The sequence below is a fragment of the Salvia splendens genome, chromosome 15, assembly GCF_004379255.2.
Source record: "Salvia splendens isolate huo1 chromosome 15, SspV2, whole genome shotgun sequence".
Classification (NCBI taxonomy): domain Eukaryota; kingdom Viridiplantae; phylum Streptophyta; class Magnoliopsida; order Lamiales; family Lamiaceae; genus Salvia; species Salvia splendens.
In genome coordinates this window covers 656,950-672,798 of record NC_056046.1, presented here as the reverse complement: position 1 = coordinate 672,798, position 15,849 = coordinate 656,950, and the positions used below count along the sequence as shown (strand labels likewise).

Sequence of the window (15,849 nt, the reverse complement as noted above, 5' to 3'; positions counted from 1 at the left end):
CTGCTTTTGCGGGAATAAAACTCTCATCTCACCGATTGGGCAGGTGATCGTTTTCAAAAATACAGGCCACCTCGGGTATATGCCATCGGCCAAGTAGTACCCCATATGATGTTGGCGTCCGTTTGCAGTGAACTCGATGGTCGGGCCATTGCCATTGCATTGCTCGGTGAAGAGATATGAGAAGTTCAGTACGTTGATGTCGTTATTCGACCCCGCCACACCGATGTAAGCATGCCAGATCCAGAGCCGATGGTCAGCGATGGCTTCGAGGATCATCGTCGGGTGGTTGCCCTTGTATCCACTAGTAAATTGGCCTCTCTATGCCGTCGGGCAATTCTTCCACTCCCTGTGTATACAATCTATGCTCCCTAGCATTCCAGGAAAGTCGTGCACCGTCTCGTGCATCTTCATCAGGGTCTGGCAATCGTCAGTAGTCGGCCTTCGCAAATATGTATCGTTGTAAGTCTCCACAACTCCCCTACAAAATTTCTTCAGGCACTCGCGGCCAGTTGTCTCCCCGACGTGAAGGTACACGTCGAACATGTCAGCCGTGGTGTCGTAGGCCAACTGCCAAAGCGCAATCGTGCGCTTCTGCAACGGCGTAAGTCCGGGTCTGCCGAAGCCATCTTCCTGATACTAGAGGTAAGGATCACGTGCCTCCAACGTGTGGGCAATGCAGAGAAAAAGATCTCGCCTCATCCTAAACCGGCGGTGAAAAATCATCGGGCCCCACCGTGGTTCCTCCACAAAATAGTCTGCGAACAGAAGTTGGTGAGCTATGTCGTGCTCGCGGAGGACAAACGTCCGACGGCGAATCGGCCTCTAGATCTGCTCCGCTTGGGCCTGCTCCGCCGCTTGCTCCGCCGTTTCACGCTCGCGCTCCATTTCGGCCAAGCATTCCGCCGCAGCCTCATGAACACAATCGAACAAGGCCCGAGTAATGCCCTCCGAGGTACTCGAATCGTCGCTGGGTCTCATTTTTTTAGTGAGAGAAAGATTGGTGTGGGGAAAAGATAATCGATGAGAGATGGGAGAGAAAAGTGTGGAAAAATGGAGTGAAAAGTTATGTATATATAGATAAAGGAAATTTTAAAAAATTTTAAAAAATTCAAAAGCGTGGTGAATCGTCTGCGGTATCGTTCGCGTCGCCTGCAATGAAGCTGACTTATCGCGGACGATGTATAGGACATTGTCCGCATGGCTATCGTCCGCCAACTATGGATGTTGTCATAAAATCAAGCTCAAATCTTGAAATATTGGAAATTAAAGCTATCAAAATCTGTGCCACCATAAGCCAATTAAATTTGTCTGCTGCCCCATACAATATATTCCCACAATCACGCTTTCTTGCCTTGTCTTCTTTTGAACACTTCTCTATTTTCAATACCACTTTTCTAACCCCAACGCACCTCATTAATCCAACCATCCCTTCAATCCCAATTTCACCTCAAAACCACTTTTTTCTTCATACTACAAAACAAAAGGTTCAAGATTCAACTTTAATAATTTCTATTTCCTTCAATTTCAATAATTTCTATTGGAAATAGAGAATCTTAATTTAAAAGAAGAGGAATATTATCTTAGCAAATAATTAAGTGCTACTTTCTTCGTTCCATAATAGTGTAGATATTTTTTTCAGCACATAAATTAAGAAAAATTGTGATAAGTGAGTTAAATAAATGAAGAATAAAATAGGAAAAGAAAAATGGTAGAGAGATGAAGAGAGAATAAATTAAGACAGGGTAAATAAGTGAGAATAAATGTGTTGACTTTTACTAAAAAGACAAATGACTCAATTATTATGAAATGTACCAAAATGATAAAATGACTCCATTATTATGGAACGGAGAGAGTAGTGTACTAATACTTACATATTACTCATAATTACATGAATTTGTGCAAAAACTTCTATCAACTAACCAAATCATCCAAAATTCACATTCAACAACAAAATTCATAAAATATATAGCCACAACAAAATTCACCCCTCCCTAGAAAAATAAAAACAAATCAAATTTATTAATCTAAGTTATCCCAAATTCCCATGCAGATCCATCAAATTTCGAACTTGTCCACGTACACCCTACCCTCCAACAACAAGTCAACTTAATACTCATAAATATCACTACCCTTTTGCCATTTTTCCTCAAGGGTCCAGCTTCACACATCTTGTGAGCTTTTTTCTCCCCCAAAATCTTGCAATTTTTCAGGTTGATCCCTAAATCAAAATCCCAAAAGAAACTAAAAAATTGAAGAAATGGCTGAATTTCAATTCAAGAGAATTTCCCCTTCAAAGAGATCATCATCATCATCATCATCAAAGAGCAACAATGGCTTCACAAGAAAGTGTGCTTCTTTAGTGAAGCAACAAAGGGCAAGAATTTACATTCTCCGCCGCTGCGCCACCATGCTTCTCTGTTGGTACATTCAAGGAGATGAATAAACCCAAAAAATAAAGAAAACCTCTCTCTCTCTCTCTCTATATATATCTCTCTTTCTCCCAAAATATGTTCAAATCCTCACCACATGTCATCATTATCTGGGCCGGTTCAGTATCTCACCACATGTCATATATATATTGTGTTGGCCTGGGCCGGGTCCAACCGGTCAGCCCTAGAACCCGATTTTAGCCTATGGGCATGTGGCTAATTGAGGGTATAGTGGTTGGAGCACTCATCTCTCCGTTATTCTCATCTCTTGCTTCCTTTGTCGTATGTGTGGCTCACCACATGTCATATATATATTGTGTTGGCCTGGGCCGGGTCCAACCGGTCAGCCCTAGAACCCGATTTTAGCCTATGGACATGTGGCTAATTGAGGGTATAGTGGTCGGAGCACTCCTCGATCTGTCCGTTATTCTCGTCTCTTGCTTCCTTTGTCGAATGTGTGGCTCATTACCAAGACGAAGACCAAATTGTTACTTTTTTGGTTTATTTTCCACCATCTTTTCAAATTTTCTCTCCTTAGGAAGATCCCATAATTTTTTTTACCTAAGTGGTGAAATTCCATTTAGGTTTTTTTGGGAAAAAAGGAGAGAAAAATAGCACCTTTTCACAACAAATTTGGGCTTCTTGGAGGGCTAATGATGCGCACATTGAAGGGAATCTTAGATGAATGAAGGAGGAATTTGAAGTGGCAAAATGGAGAATGCAATATTGATGTTGATATTATGCTTATGAAATAAAGTGGAAGGCTTTACTAGTTACTTATTTAATATAAATCAATAAATCTATGTTTTTTTTACTGAATATAGTTGGCAAGCTAGTTACGATGTATTTGATGGGGATGTTCACAAATAAAATGTCAATTTGTTAGTTCTATTAATATATTGTTGTACTAATTTTATTTGTTTTGGATATATTTTAGCTTCATTTATGATCTCATTTAATTGGGCCTTACGTAGCTTAGAAAATATGTACATGCAAATCTATATTTCATTTAGCTGGGCCTATCGTGGGCCCAGGAAGAAGAATCGTGTAACTAATCCATTATGAAAAAACAAACTTATTTTCCAAATAAAACGCTGGAACACCTATAACGCTTTTAATATCTTCATCATCAACCGTCACTTTTGTTCTTGCCATTGCCTCAAGCTGAAATTGATCGGTATTTTCCCTCGATATTTTTGGAAGCAATCGATTTAGTCTTAGCACGGAGATTTAAGGTTATTGCTTCACTCTCCTCTTCTGTTTCCGTGATTTTCGCTGCTATTCTTAATTTTGTCATCAACTCCATCTGCTTGTGAAAATGCCTAAAACGAGAAACTGGAGCTATAAGTTCCCTATTCTATTTGGATACTGATTCACCTCCTAAGTTCATAGAAATGGGAACCAAGTTTTCCCTTCTTATGTAAAAAGAAATCATAGGGTGTTTGCATTGTAATAGAAAAAGTTTAAAAATTTGCTTTTTCAATGTCCATACTTTTTGTTCTTCAATATCAGAATCAGTTACTGGGGTTGTCACTAAACAAGGTGTAAAGCAGCTTAGGTGCATTAATTTTGCTCTATATTTGTTCATTGATTATGAGTTCTTCACTAAAACTGGTGTGAGCAATAAAGTTGAATGTAGATTAGCTCAATTTGGCCATGGAATTTGTCAAGAGGTTATAGTTAGATGCCCTTTGGATTTACGAATACTCTGGTAGAAATGTTGTGGGAGTTTGAACTTTGAAGGGATTGAATATGTTCGATGTTTTTCACATTTTGTTCTCATTATTGAAATAGCATTGAAAAAGAGACTAGTGTGACCTATGGAGTCTTTATCACAAAACATAGTAGACCATTAGCAAGTGTATGTGGCCATTATCCTTAGTGGGATTTGATTTGGTCGAATTGATTTGATTCTGGTCGACTTAAAAGGTAAATGTCGATAGTTCTAGATCTAAAACAATGATTTTACTGAGCAAAGTGTAGTGATTTTTCCTTGATGACCACAAAGACTTATTCCATTCTTCATAAGTAAGCATGTGACTTCTTTTTCGGGCTAAAGCTTAATCAAAAATCTTGTTTCAGAAGAGAATTCTTACTTTCATTTGTTCATGTAAAAGAAACTACATTATCTCTACCTATCAATCTGTTCAATACATTACTTTCTTTGGATGCAAAATTTATCTATGTACAATATCAAAAATGTGACATTACTTCAAAATCTGCTTCTGAATGGAGAAAATTTCCTATGAACAAGATTGGTTGTATATGATGTTGGCATTCATAACAGTCTCACGGGTCTGTATTTACAAGTTCGTCACCTTACGTTGTCTGTCTGTTGGATCCTACAACTTTCAGCCAATCAACGACTTCTTGTATAGTCGGCCTCTTGAAAGGATTCTGGTTGACACACATACAAGCAACATCAAGAACTTGCAGCATCTCTTCCTCGAAGCCTTTCCCTCTCAAGAGAGGGTCAAAGATTTCCTCTTGCCTTCCCTCGCTCCTCATTTGATGCACCCATACGACTAATTCTCTCGACATCTTTGGCTTGAACATCTCAACAGGTCTCTTTCCTGTTAACAGCTCGAGCATCACGACTCCAAAGCTATAGACATCGCCTCTGAAAGTGGCTATCCACGACTGGCTGTATTCGGGTGGAATATAGCCAAGGGTGCCAACGAGCTCCGTTGTGACATGAGTGCGGTAGGGAAGAATCAATCTTGCTAGCCCGAAATCAGCTACATGTGCCACGAAGTCCTGATCGAGGAGGATGTTGCTGGATTTGAGGTCACGGTGCACGATGTGTGGCTCGCATATTTGGTGCATGTAAGCCACCCCACAGCTTGTGCCTTGGACAATCTTGAGACGGATTGGCCAGCTAAGCTGAGATGCTCCATCGGGCTTCTCATGCAGCCAGTTGTCAAGGCTTCCATTCTCCATGTAAGAGTATATCAACAGCCTAAACCCGTCGTGCACACAGTAACCTTGCAGAGTAACTAAGTTCTTGTGTTGGGCTGTGGATAAGGCTTCCACCTCTGCTTTGAATTCCTTGTCCATCAACCCCATGTCTCCTGAGAGCTTCTTGATTGCAAGCTTCGTGCCGTTGGCCACAGTTGCTTTATACACCAACCCAAAACCCCCGCAACCAATGATGTTCGACTGGTTGAAGTTGTCCGTGGCTTTCAGTATATCCAGTATCGTGAGATCCTCCACTTTGTTCTTGTTGTTCCTGAACAGTATGACAAGGCTGGTGTCCCTCACTACCTCGGGGAAAACCCCCGAGGAGTTGAATGACATCGTGTCGAGATCCTTCTCCTCACCATTGCCCTTTGAATGATACCTCCTCTTTGGAAAGATGCAGTATAGAAGCAGAATCATGGTGAAAATACTTGAAGAGATCACAAGTGTGAGTATTATGGTTTTCTTCCTATTCCCTCTTCTTTCCCCTGAGGGAACCGTGCTGTGCGACTCGTTGTTGGTGCAGGGCCGCTGTAGGACGAGCCCACACAACCTCGGATTCCCATCAAAGCTTGTGTTTGGGAACGTGTCAAACTGCCCCCCTGTAGGTATAGCCCCTTCAAGATCATTGTGTGCAACGCTGAAAAACGACAGGAAATGGAGATTCTGCAGCGATGGTGGGATTTCACCAGAGAGGAGATTCCCAGACAGGTCCAGCTTCTCCAAGTTAGTCAAACTAGATATCGTATCAGGAATGTTTCCGGAGAAATTGTTGTAGCTAAGATCAAGGGCTATGATGAACTTCAACTGGCCAATCTCGACCGGGATGGTGCCAGTTATGTTGTTATAATCTAGATACAACGCAGTTGGAAGGTTTGATAGCTGACTATATTGCAGGTTGGAGACGTTATCAGGCCTCACAAACACAGGCAGCTCTAAGCTCGTGGTGTCGACTTGATCAGGGTTCTGCTTAAACGCTAGCCGCTGCATTTGAGTAAGCTCCATGGGGAAGTATCCTGTTAACAGATTATGCGACAAATCTAAGTAGAAAAGGTTTGGGAATGTCCCAAACCAGCTTGGAATAGGGCCTGTGAAGTTATTGAAAGACAGGTCGAGAACCTCGAGTTTAACCAGAGCTCTGAGCCACAAGGGGACCGGGCCGGTGAACCTGCACCCGCCCAGTGCCAGGATTTGGAGTTCCTGAAACATCGCGGGGGCGATCAGGCTTTCGTCCCCTGGCATTGCCTCGTCGTAGAAGTTCATTGAGAGGGTCAATGTGCTCAAATTCTTACACCCTGCGAGAACCGTCATTGCAGTTGTCATGTTTGTTAAGCTGTTGTTGGAGAGAGAAAGGAACGACAGCGATGGCAGAGACGCTATCTCTGGCAGTATCTCTCCAGTGAGTTTGTTGGCGGCGAGGCGGATTGCAGTGAGCATCTTGCAAGAGAAAAGGGTTGCTGGTAAGGTGCCAGTGAAGTGGTTGTCGCCGAGATCAACTGTTTGGAGTTGGGTGAAATTTGAGAAGTCGAAAGACGAGAGCTCGCCTTCGAGGAGATTCACCCTCAAATTCAAGGTTGTGAGGGATGTGCAGTTTGCAAGAGAGGGTGGGATTGTGCCAGTGAGCATATTTATGTGGAGCTGCAGCTCTTCCAATTCGGACAGTTTCCCGATGTCATGAGGGATCTCTCCAGTGAAGCCGTTGCCGTACAAGGCGAGGACTTTAAGATGGCGAAGATCGATTATCCTCTCATCAATTGGCCCAGACAACTGGTTGCCAGGTAAGTACAATTCTTGCAATGCCATCAAATCATAGATATCCTCAGGGACCTCTCCTGATAGGAGATTGAATCCTACCCTCAAGCTAAGCAGATTCTTGCAATCCCCGAATCCCGGCCCAATCGGGCCAGTCAGGTCGTTGTTGGTGAAGTCGAGACGCGTGATCAAGGGGGCGTAGCTGCAGACGAAAGCCGGGATTGCCCCGGAGAAGCTGTTGTTGCTGATGTCGAAGTGATCCAAGGCCAGAGCAGGCTGAAAGAACGATGTCTGGATTGTTCCACGGAAATGATTGCTCGACAGATTAAATGTTTTGATTGGAGCCGGGAGTTTGTCAGGGAGGCCGAGCTCTCCGGTGAGGCGGTTCCAGCTCAGATCAACGACGCGTAGGCGATCCAACGAGGCGAAGAATCCGAACGGGATGGGGCCGGATAGCCAGTTATGTGAGAGGCTGAGGTCAGTCAGGCTGGTGAGATTGGTTATGCTAGGTGAGATTGTTCCGGAAAGGTGGCGCGACCGGAGCAGGAGATTGATCACACGGCCGGAGGCGTCGCAGCCGACGCCCTCCCAGCCGCAGCAGTCGTATGACAGGGACCAGTTGAGTGGAGGAGAGGCTGTGATGGTGAGATTGAAGGAGGCGAGGGCGGCTCGATCAGCGGGGCTGCAGGCGGCGTGGGAGGTCTCAGGGAAGGCGGCGAGGAGGAGGAGTGGCAGCAGTGCAAAAAAGAGATACATACTAGTCTGCCATTGGAGTTGGAAGAGATAGAGATAGAGATGAGAGAGAGAGAGAGAGAGAGAGAGAAGAGAGGGGGTGATGTTGACATGGACCAATATTAAAAAGTTGGAGTTTGAATTAACAAAAAGCGTTTACTTTTGGGACGGCTGGATGGAGTGGACTTTCTTTATAGTTTTTTTTTGTATCTATAAATTATAGTGTGTGTGAATGATAAGTACATGAATTTTATAGCAAACTGGATTTGGCATAATCTTGAATAGGAAATGCGTGTATTGTCCGCGGTTGAGGTCAAAAGTCACATTCCTCGGATGCTCTATCCACTTATAATATACTTGTAAGGCATATCTCAAACTTTAATGATTTCGATAATGAAATATAATTCTAGATTTGAATTAATTCAATCATAACATTTATACTATAAGTGGGGATAAAATCACCAACCTCCATCCATGCTTTCTTCCTTTGATGTAGAGGTTGAAATCCACCAATTAATGTTGGTCCTTTCTTTGACGGGATCCTCCAATTGATTTTATCTCCTCTTTGATCTCTAACCTTTATTGATTCTTTTAATGGATAAAGAATCAATAACTTTAATTTTAATGTATATATAAATATATACTTGAATGCCGTGAGTGTATATATATATAATTGTCGTAAGGAAATTATCATGCAATTTACTTTACTGCATGTATTTTATGAATCTCGCATGTTGAAATCTCATATATAATTCCCACGCTGTGCTGTAATATAAGTATGTAAATTGTCTATTTTTATGCTCTACCATATTCATGTTTATATAGAATTAACGCGACTCTTTGCAATATAACCAACTATTAACTACCTTTTCTTATAAACCTTTTTACGGCACTTACTAATATGTATAAATATATTTAACACTCACAGCACATTCAAATTATTACATATGCACAAGCACATATATAACTACATATATATCCATATACATTTTGAATCCTTTCGTATACATATATATGTATATATTTTAATTAGAGGTAAAAGAGGAGGGTTCTCAATACACCCGATTCTAATTCTTTACTCGAAACCGATCCATCACGGAGTCGTCTTTAATATTAGAATCTATTAAGAATACATAAGTCACATAAGAATACAAATATTCTTACAATACTCCCTTCGTTCTGGTTCTAAGTGATTGATTTCTATTTGACCGTTATTTTAAGAACATGATATTAATAAATAGTTAAAGTGGAATAAAAAAAGAATAATGTAAAAGAGAACTTCATCTACATTATTCTCTCTCTTATCTCTTCACTTAAACTATTTATAAATATTTTCCTCAAACACATACAAAAAACAGTTAATCACTTGAGATGAGATGGATGGAGTATTAGTTGAAGACACATAGGATTGAATAAACGGAACTCAGTGGTTGGATATACTGAAGAAGATTGTCATCATTGTTGTCGACAACAACATCAATGAATGAAGATTGGAAGTGAACTGGGGTCGGGCGGAGCCACCGTACCGTGGATTGGTGGCAACTCCAAAGGCCAAATTTAATCAATATTATTAACATAATAAATTTAACGGTATAATTTTGGAGAGTCTTGTATTAGTGTATGTGCTATCTTTTAACCCATATAATCAATCAAGAGTCGCCATTCTTAAACAAATATTTTTTTTACTTTGGTGGATAAAAATTATGCATCTGCCACTTGCAATGTTGCGATACATGGATATATTTTAGTGGGTGTGACTTTTGCACCTTTTATTAATTTTTTACATAGAAGAAAAATTATCATCACGTATATCTCATTGATCTTTGTCAAATTATACATTATTGTTTTAAAGAAAAGTCGATGGGTCTCAATATCAAATTGTGAAGTAGCAGTATATAATTATCTGGGGATTAGATTATTTTGTTATTATAACTAGTTTGAAGTATACAAGTCCAAATTGATATGGATTTGCAAATATTTAAATTTATGAGCTTAAAACGAATTGATAAAGCGAAAGGTTACATGAATTAACAGTGATTTACATAGTTATTTGAATTCAAAATCATCTCATTTAATATAGTGGAATGTTGACCAAGAGTTATAGGTGAAACTTCATTCATAAAGTCTTGATCAAATTTATAAGTGTTATAGTAAATCATTGTCTAGTTAAATTTGCCTATTGTCACGCTCGTTTATGTCAACTTAATTTACTAGAATCCATCAATTTTGTATCGAATTTCACATACTACTAATATTTTTTAGTAGGTCGGAAAATTATTTGTCAGGTCATGTGGGTACAGACAACACCAAATAAAATATTTTTCAAAACCAACTTGGCATTAAAAAATTAACAGTCAAAAATTATAAATCAGATTATAGTCCAAAGAAGAGTTGGTACTGTTGCATCTTTGCCTTATAAAATTGTTAATAGTTGTACTTTTTTATTTGAATTATTTAATACTAATATTCATAACTTGTCCATATGTTGTCATCAAATCCTTTTTAAATGGCTAATAAATAAATATAGAAACCATATAATTATACATAGAGAGAATTTATATATAGCTCGTTATTTGTGAGTATAGTTGACATTTAGTCAAAAAAATTAATATAGTAGAGTATTATTTTTATTTGAATACCTTGGAATTTGCTATCAAGACAATCAGATTTACATGTACTTACAAAATCAAAATTCACATAAACATCAAAATATGGTTCAAGATTTTTTAGCTTCAACAAAAATTGTATCCTATCAAAAGCACAATAATATAATATTGCCACAATACAAACATATACTTGTGTGTGTGTGTGACAAACCCAATCCACTTTGGATGTTGGCTAGCCATTAGAGAGAGCATTATCATAGTATATAAGTGCCTTTCCTTTCACTAAGAAAAAGATGAATAGTGAAATGGTCTGCCAATGATATTGCACAAAATCCATTTATTTATTTTTTTTTCAAATTTATATCTCCATTTTCAACAATGGAATCACTACTGGGAGGATTGCAACAATGGATTCCAGTATACTATCTTTAAAAACTAAAAGTAAAAAGAAATTGATACCATCCACAGATTATTTAAAAAAATTATCTTTGTTTCCTCTAGACAAATGTCATCACTCATCAATAGTAATCCAGTTATGCCCCTTTTGGGAGAATATTTTAGGAACATTTTGGGTTCCAAATATTATCATTTTCAGAAATTATTATTGAACTCATAGATTAATTAGGCCTAATGATTTTGAAATAAAACCAACAATAAATCAACACAACAGTTGATTTTGTACACAAATTTCTTGTCTCTGAACCTGGGCTTTTTAGACACAACCCATTTGCTGTAACTTATAACCCACCAAAAAGGAACGAAATTTTCAATTTAACCATAATGAAGATTCATTTTTGAGACGATCCAATTCAAGAACATGCTCCAATTTCTTTGCATTCAATCTAAATCACTAAGATTACAACCTGTATTGCTACAACGGGCCAAAAAATTAGTCGAACGAGCTCGATTTTCGCACGAGCAAAATGATGAAACTATCAAAGTACCAACATATGACTGCAGGGGCAAAACTGGCTACCTTGCTGCAGGATTACTCCTTCACGTGCGGACGCCATCCCTCGCCAACGAACAAAAAATTACACAAGGATCAGCTGCTGCTGCTGCGTGTGTTCTTACAATGGGCTCGGAATCTTCTCAATCATCACGAGCTTCACCACCCACTCCAACTCAATTATCCTCTGCACACAATGAAAATAACGAGGTTTGATAAGTTTGCTGAATACGTTGATCCTCTCGGTTTCTGCAATAGCATTCGTGATGATAGAAATGATTGAAAAAAGATGCAATCTTGCACCAGGACCACATCCTTCTTTCGGACAAGGAATAAAACGTATTTAGGTCCCGTTCATAGGCATAGCGAGAAACTCATATAAAAGTTAATCGGACTACTAACCCTTTGTTGGATCGATGTGCACAAAGAAACTGGCGGCAACGATGATATAGCACAAAATAAGCATCAAACCTTTGAAATAGTTTGATTGACCTTCCTGCATCGACACAACCACCAATAATAAAGATCGTATCAAACCCTTGTTTTTCTTTCCTGCTGGAGCGTAGTAGCGAGACAAACCTGAAGCATAAACGCCACCACTAACACCGTGATGAATAGTGTAGCAGTCTCAAAGAGTTGAAAGTTCAAATCCATAGGCGCTCCCATAATCCAACCGACAATTACACAAAACGGAATCTGCACACACCAGAAATCCAAAAATCATAAGTTTGTTTAACAGATTTAGGCATCTCAACCCGAATCTGGCAAAAACAGTGAAAGAGGCTTACTACAAACATTGATATCTGAGTAGATGATCCAATCGCAACTCCAATAGTTATGTCCTGGAAACAGAACAGTCAACGGACGAAATGTACTAAAAAAATGTGACGAAATCAGAGTGCTGTGATATTCCAACGCTTACAAGCTTGTCCTTCATCGCAAACATGATTGCACTAGCATGTTCTGCAGCATTTCCGACGATTGGTAGCAGAATAACACTAATAAATGAGAGGGGCATGTTCATTGAATCGGATGCTCCCTGAAAAAATATCAATGCTGTGTCATCACATTTGTTTACTTTCCCAAATTAGAAAGTGTTGTGCATTGTTACCTGTATTTCGTCGACAAGATATCCAGATAGAAGGGATATCCACAGAGTCAACATAGCAAGCCACCCGATTGCTTCCCATGGGTTGATCTCAGGGACTTCATCTTCATCAGCTTCTTCGTTATCCCTAACCTGCATAAACACCGAGTAAATTATCAATTGAAATGTGCATACCTTGCAAATGCATGTAGATTACTTGAATGTGCATCAACGTTGCGAACCTCATCAATAGAACTATACAGATTATGCTGACTCTTGAGCTGAAAGAAAAGATAGCTCGCATAAGCAATCAGCATAACAATGCTCGTGACTCGTGAAAGGGCCATCTCGGACTTGCCCTTGTGCACTTCTGTATGGGTGAATTGCAGAACAGCCGGGAACAATATGCACATAACCGCCATTAACAGCAGCCCTGAATTCACAAGTGCAGTGGCCTGAAAATCTTGACACGCGTTAGTTTTTTACTTGGGCTGAAATGCATCGTTTTGTTGTCAAACTGAAAATTGAAACAAATGTCCATCCTATTCGACTACCACCTTATTGAAAACTTGGACTCTTTGATGATGAACGAGCCCACCACAGAAGAAGGCACAACCAAGAACCAGAAGCATATTAGACAGGATGGAACCCAGTAAAGATTGCTGCACAACCCTTATCATCCCGTTTTTCAACGCGTAAATTGAAATTATCATCTCAGTAGCATTGCCAAATGTAGCATTTAGAAGGCCGCCGACTGCAGAATAAACGATACAAAGCATATGAAGTTGGATATTATACTGTCTACATAACGTCACATACTCTGTTCGTCTCTAGAAGTATACTTGCTCAATCAAGACACCGAACCCGTTCATCAATTCTCCGAGATAATAAATGGGGATTGGGGAACCATTCGTTTAGAGGTAACTCGTTATTTAGATATGAAAACTACATTCACTTGTGATCTACCCCTAAGGCACATTTGAAATTTTTACGACATGAAATTTGCAGCAATTACTAATAAATAAAATGGGAACGGAAAAGGGATCGTACCTGTTGGACCTGTATAACACGCAAGTTGTCTGCCAAGAGAAATATATAACAACACATCATTTTTTCATTCACGAATCAAAAAAACTAGGACCAACGACGAATTTGAATTCCATAAGTGGAGCAGTTACTTACTCGGTAACATAACCAAGGCGCTCTGCCAAAGGAACAATGCCGATTAAGCTGAAAAAGAAGACCAATCCCTACAATACATAAACAGTAATACATCAAAAACTCCAAATATAACTCTACAAGGGATTTTCAGCACTGTTCCATTTGCATACAGATAATTACAGTTTACTTACGTGCATTTTTGTAAAATAGTGTAAAAGTATTGCTAACGGCCCAAATGGCAGCAATACATTGATCTTCGCCTTGATCAAAACAATGTATATACTTCTGAGGATGCTCACTCGATTCACCTTTCGTATAACCCAAGAAGCAGAGAATTGCGGGTGTGCTAATATATGACGGGAAGGTTCAAAACTCATCGAATGCATTTTATTAGTCGACTCCGACACACTAAATGGGATCTCTTCATCCGAATCAAGGTCTATCTTTTCTTCAACTGATCCCATCTCCAAAAACACTCAGCTGCAGAAACTGGTAAAACAAACAATAGATTTCAAACAAACATCAATTTGATTTGAGTAAAACCATTTGCAGATAACAATGAAACAGAAATTAGGGGGAAAACAAGCATTTGAGTAGACATCAGTCACTTAATAAGAGATTCACACCATTTTTAGAGAAAATGACAGAAATTAGGGCTCAAACAAGCAATGTGATTTGAAGAAATGAAGAATGCTCATTGTATGAATTACTACAACAAACAATATTAATCCAGACAATAAATCAACATTTAAAATTGCCAAAAACTGCATCAAGTCAGACCTAGTCAACAGAAAGAAGAACAGATCAAAGAAAAACACAAAGCACCAAAATTAACTAGAGAGCTACAAACAGATAAACACCTAAAAATAGGCACATTTACACACAGATCAATCAAGATCCTCTAAAGCAGCCCACTTGAAAATCCAAAGTCAAAACAAGACAAACAGGTGTTAAAGATCGAAGCTTTCACCTTTATTACTAAGTAGATTTCTGCTTTTTCTACTGATGCAAGTGGATTTGAACTCAGAAACTGCCTCAACTGAAGCCCAATTTTTTTAAAAATTAAAGAAGGGCTCTACAGCCTTACACATGAATTATATATATATGACAAAAGCAATCAATTTTGAAAATCTTCAGTAGGAAATTAGGCAGATATGTGAGATACTCATATTCCTTATTTCCAGAGTTGAAGGAGATATAGAGAGAGGGTATTCATGGGGGCCGGCAGGAAGTTTCCAAGAAAGAGCACCTTAGTGTGCAATTTTCATTAGGATTTGATTTCGATCTAAATTTATGATATTTAAATAGTTTTTTCAGTTTAATAAGCGTATGATTCACAATCATTGAGAATTCAATGCTTTCAAGGTTGAGTCTTTTGTTTGATTTTTTCCCTTTTTTTCTTGCAAGGGGATTCCTTTCATTGTCTTTTTTTTTACTTTTTTATATATAATTGATGAAGATGTACGGTAAGAATTGTAAGACTATCTCCATCCGTAGCATTCATATTTTAATTTATAGTTAATTAAGATATATTAAATAATGTCTAACAATTATAATAAAAAAAATATGTGATTCAAATTTAAAACAGAAAATATTAGATATTCAAATAATTAAAGCACAATATAAAAAATGAAGTAGTTCACGTCATTTTATGGAAGAGTGGCTCACATGATTTTTTTGGAAGAATAATTCACATGATATTTAAAAAGATATATAGAGATAAATGTAATAATCATTGAAAAAAAAATTAATAATTAATAAAACAATCAAAATTTAATGTAGTGCAAAATTTTTGAGATTGAATGTGATGTAGAATTATATTGTTATTGTGCAAATTTATTACAACATACATGTACTCCAATAATCAAGTAATAAAAATAAATCAATAATAAAAAGTGAAAAAATAAAAATAAAAAAGAAATCAATATTCAGCCAATAATATGAAGACATGTGACATGTGCCCCTCACTTTTTCTAGCGGCGGCAGGCTGCTCTAGAGAGATGAGGGGCGATTACCTGAAATTATTTTACATTTACTTTTATTTATACTTATTTTGTCCTTTTATGTGTGACATTGTCTAGAATGTCACCGTTGGAGGTAGTCTAAAAATAGTTATTTAAAAAAAAAATAAAAGTGCAATATTTTATATGGGGAATATGTGAATTAAAATTTTAT

At 38.4% G+C, this 15,849-nt stretch overlaps 2 protein-coding genes across 3 annotated transcripts; both read right to left on the bottom strand.

Moving 5' to 3' along the window:
- Positions 1-4,505: 4,505 nt before the first annotated feature.
- LOC121768807 (tyrosine-sulfated glycopeptide receptor 1-like) lies at positions 4,506-8,192 on the bottom strand. Its single transcript, XM_042165363.1, has one exon. It carries the CDS (start codon positions 7,893-7,895, stop codon positions 4,749-4,751), a length of 3,147 nt encoding a protein of 1,048 aa, XP_042021297.1. The 5' UTR covers positions 7,896-8,192; the 3' UTR covers positions 4,506-4,748.
- A 3,048-nt stretch (positions 8,193-11,240) lies between these two features.
- On the bottom strand, positions 11,241-14,953 carry LOC121768863 (vacuolar cation/proton exchanger 3-like). Of its 2 annotated transcripts, XM_042165452.1 has the most exons (12): positions 14,645-14,951; positions 13,866-14,163; positions 13,696-13,763; positions 13,564-13,592; positions 13,071-13,267; positions 12,756-12,968; positions 12,538-12,666; positions 12,349-12,465; positions 12,215-12,268; positions 12,006-12,122; positions 11,829-11,922; positions 11,241-11,613 (listed from the first exon to the last, which is right to left on the bottom strand). In XM_042165452.1, exons 2-12 carry the CDS (start codon positions 14,136-14,138, stop codon positions 11,603-11,605), a joined length of 1,302 nt encoding a protein of 433 aa, XP_042021386.1. In that variant the 5' UTR covers positions 14,139-14,163; positions 14,645-14,951; the 3' UTR covers positions 11,241-11,602. The 2 variants fall into 2 exon arrangements, 1 of the variants encoding a protein (XP_042021386.1); XR_006043434.1 differs by lacking the exon at positions 11,241-11,613 and having other exon boundaries at positions 12,222-12,268; positions 14,645-14,953.
- Between the last annotated feature and the right edge of the window lie 896 nt (positions 14,954-15,849).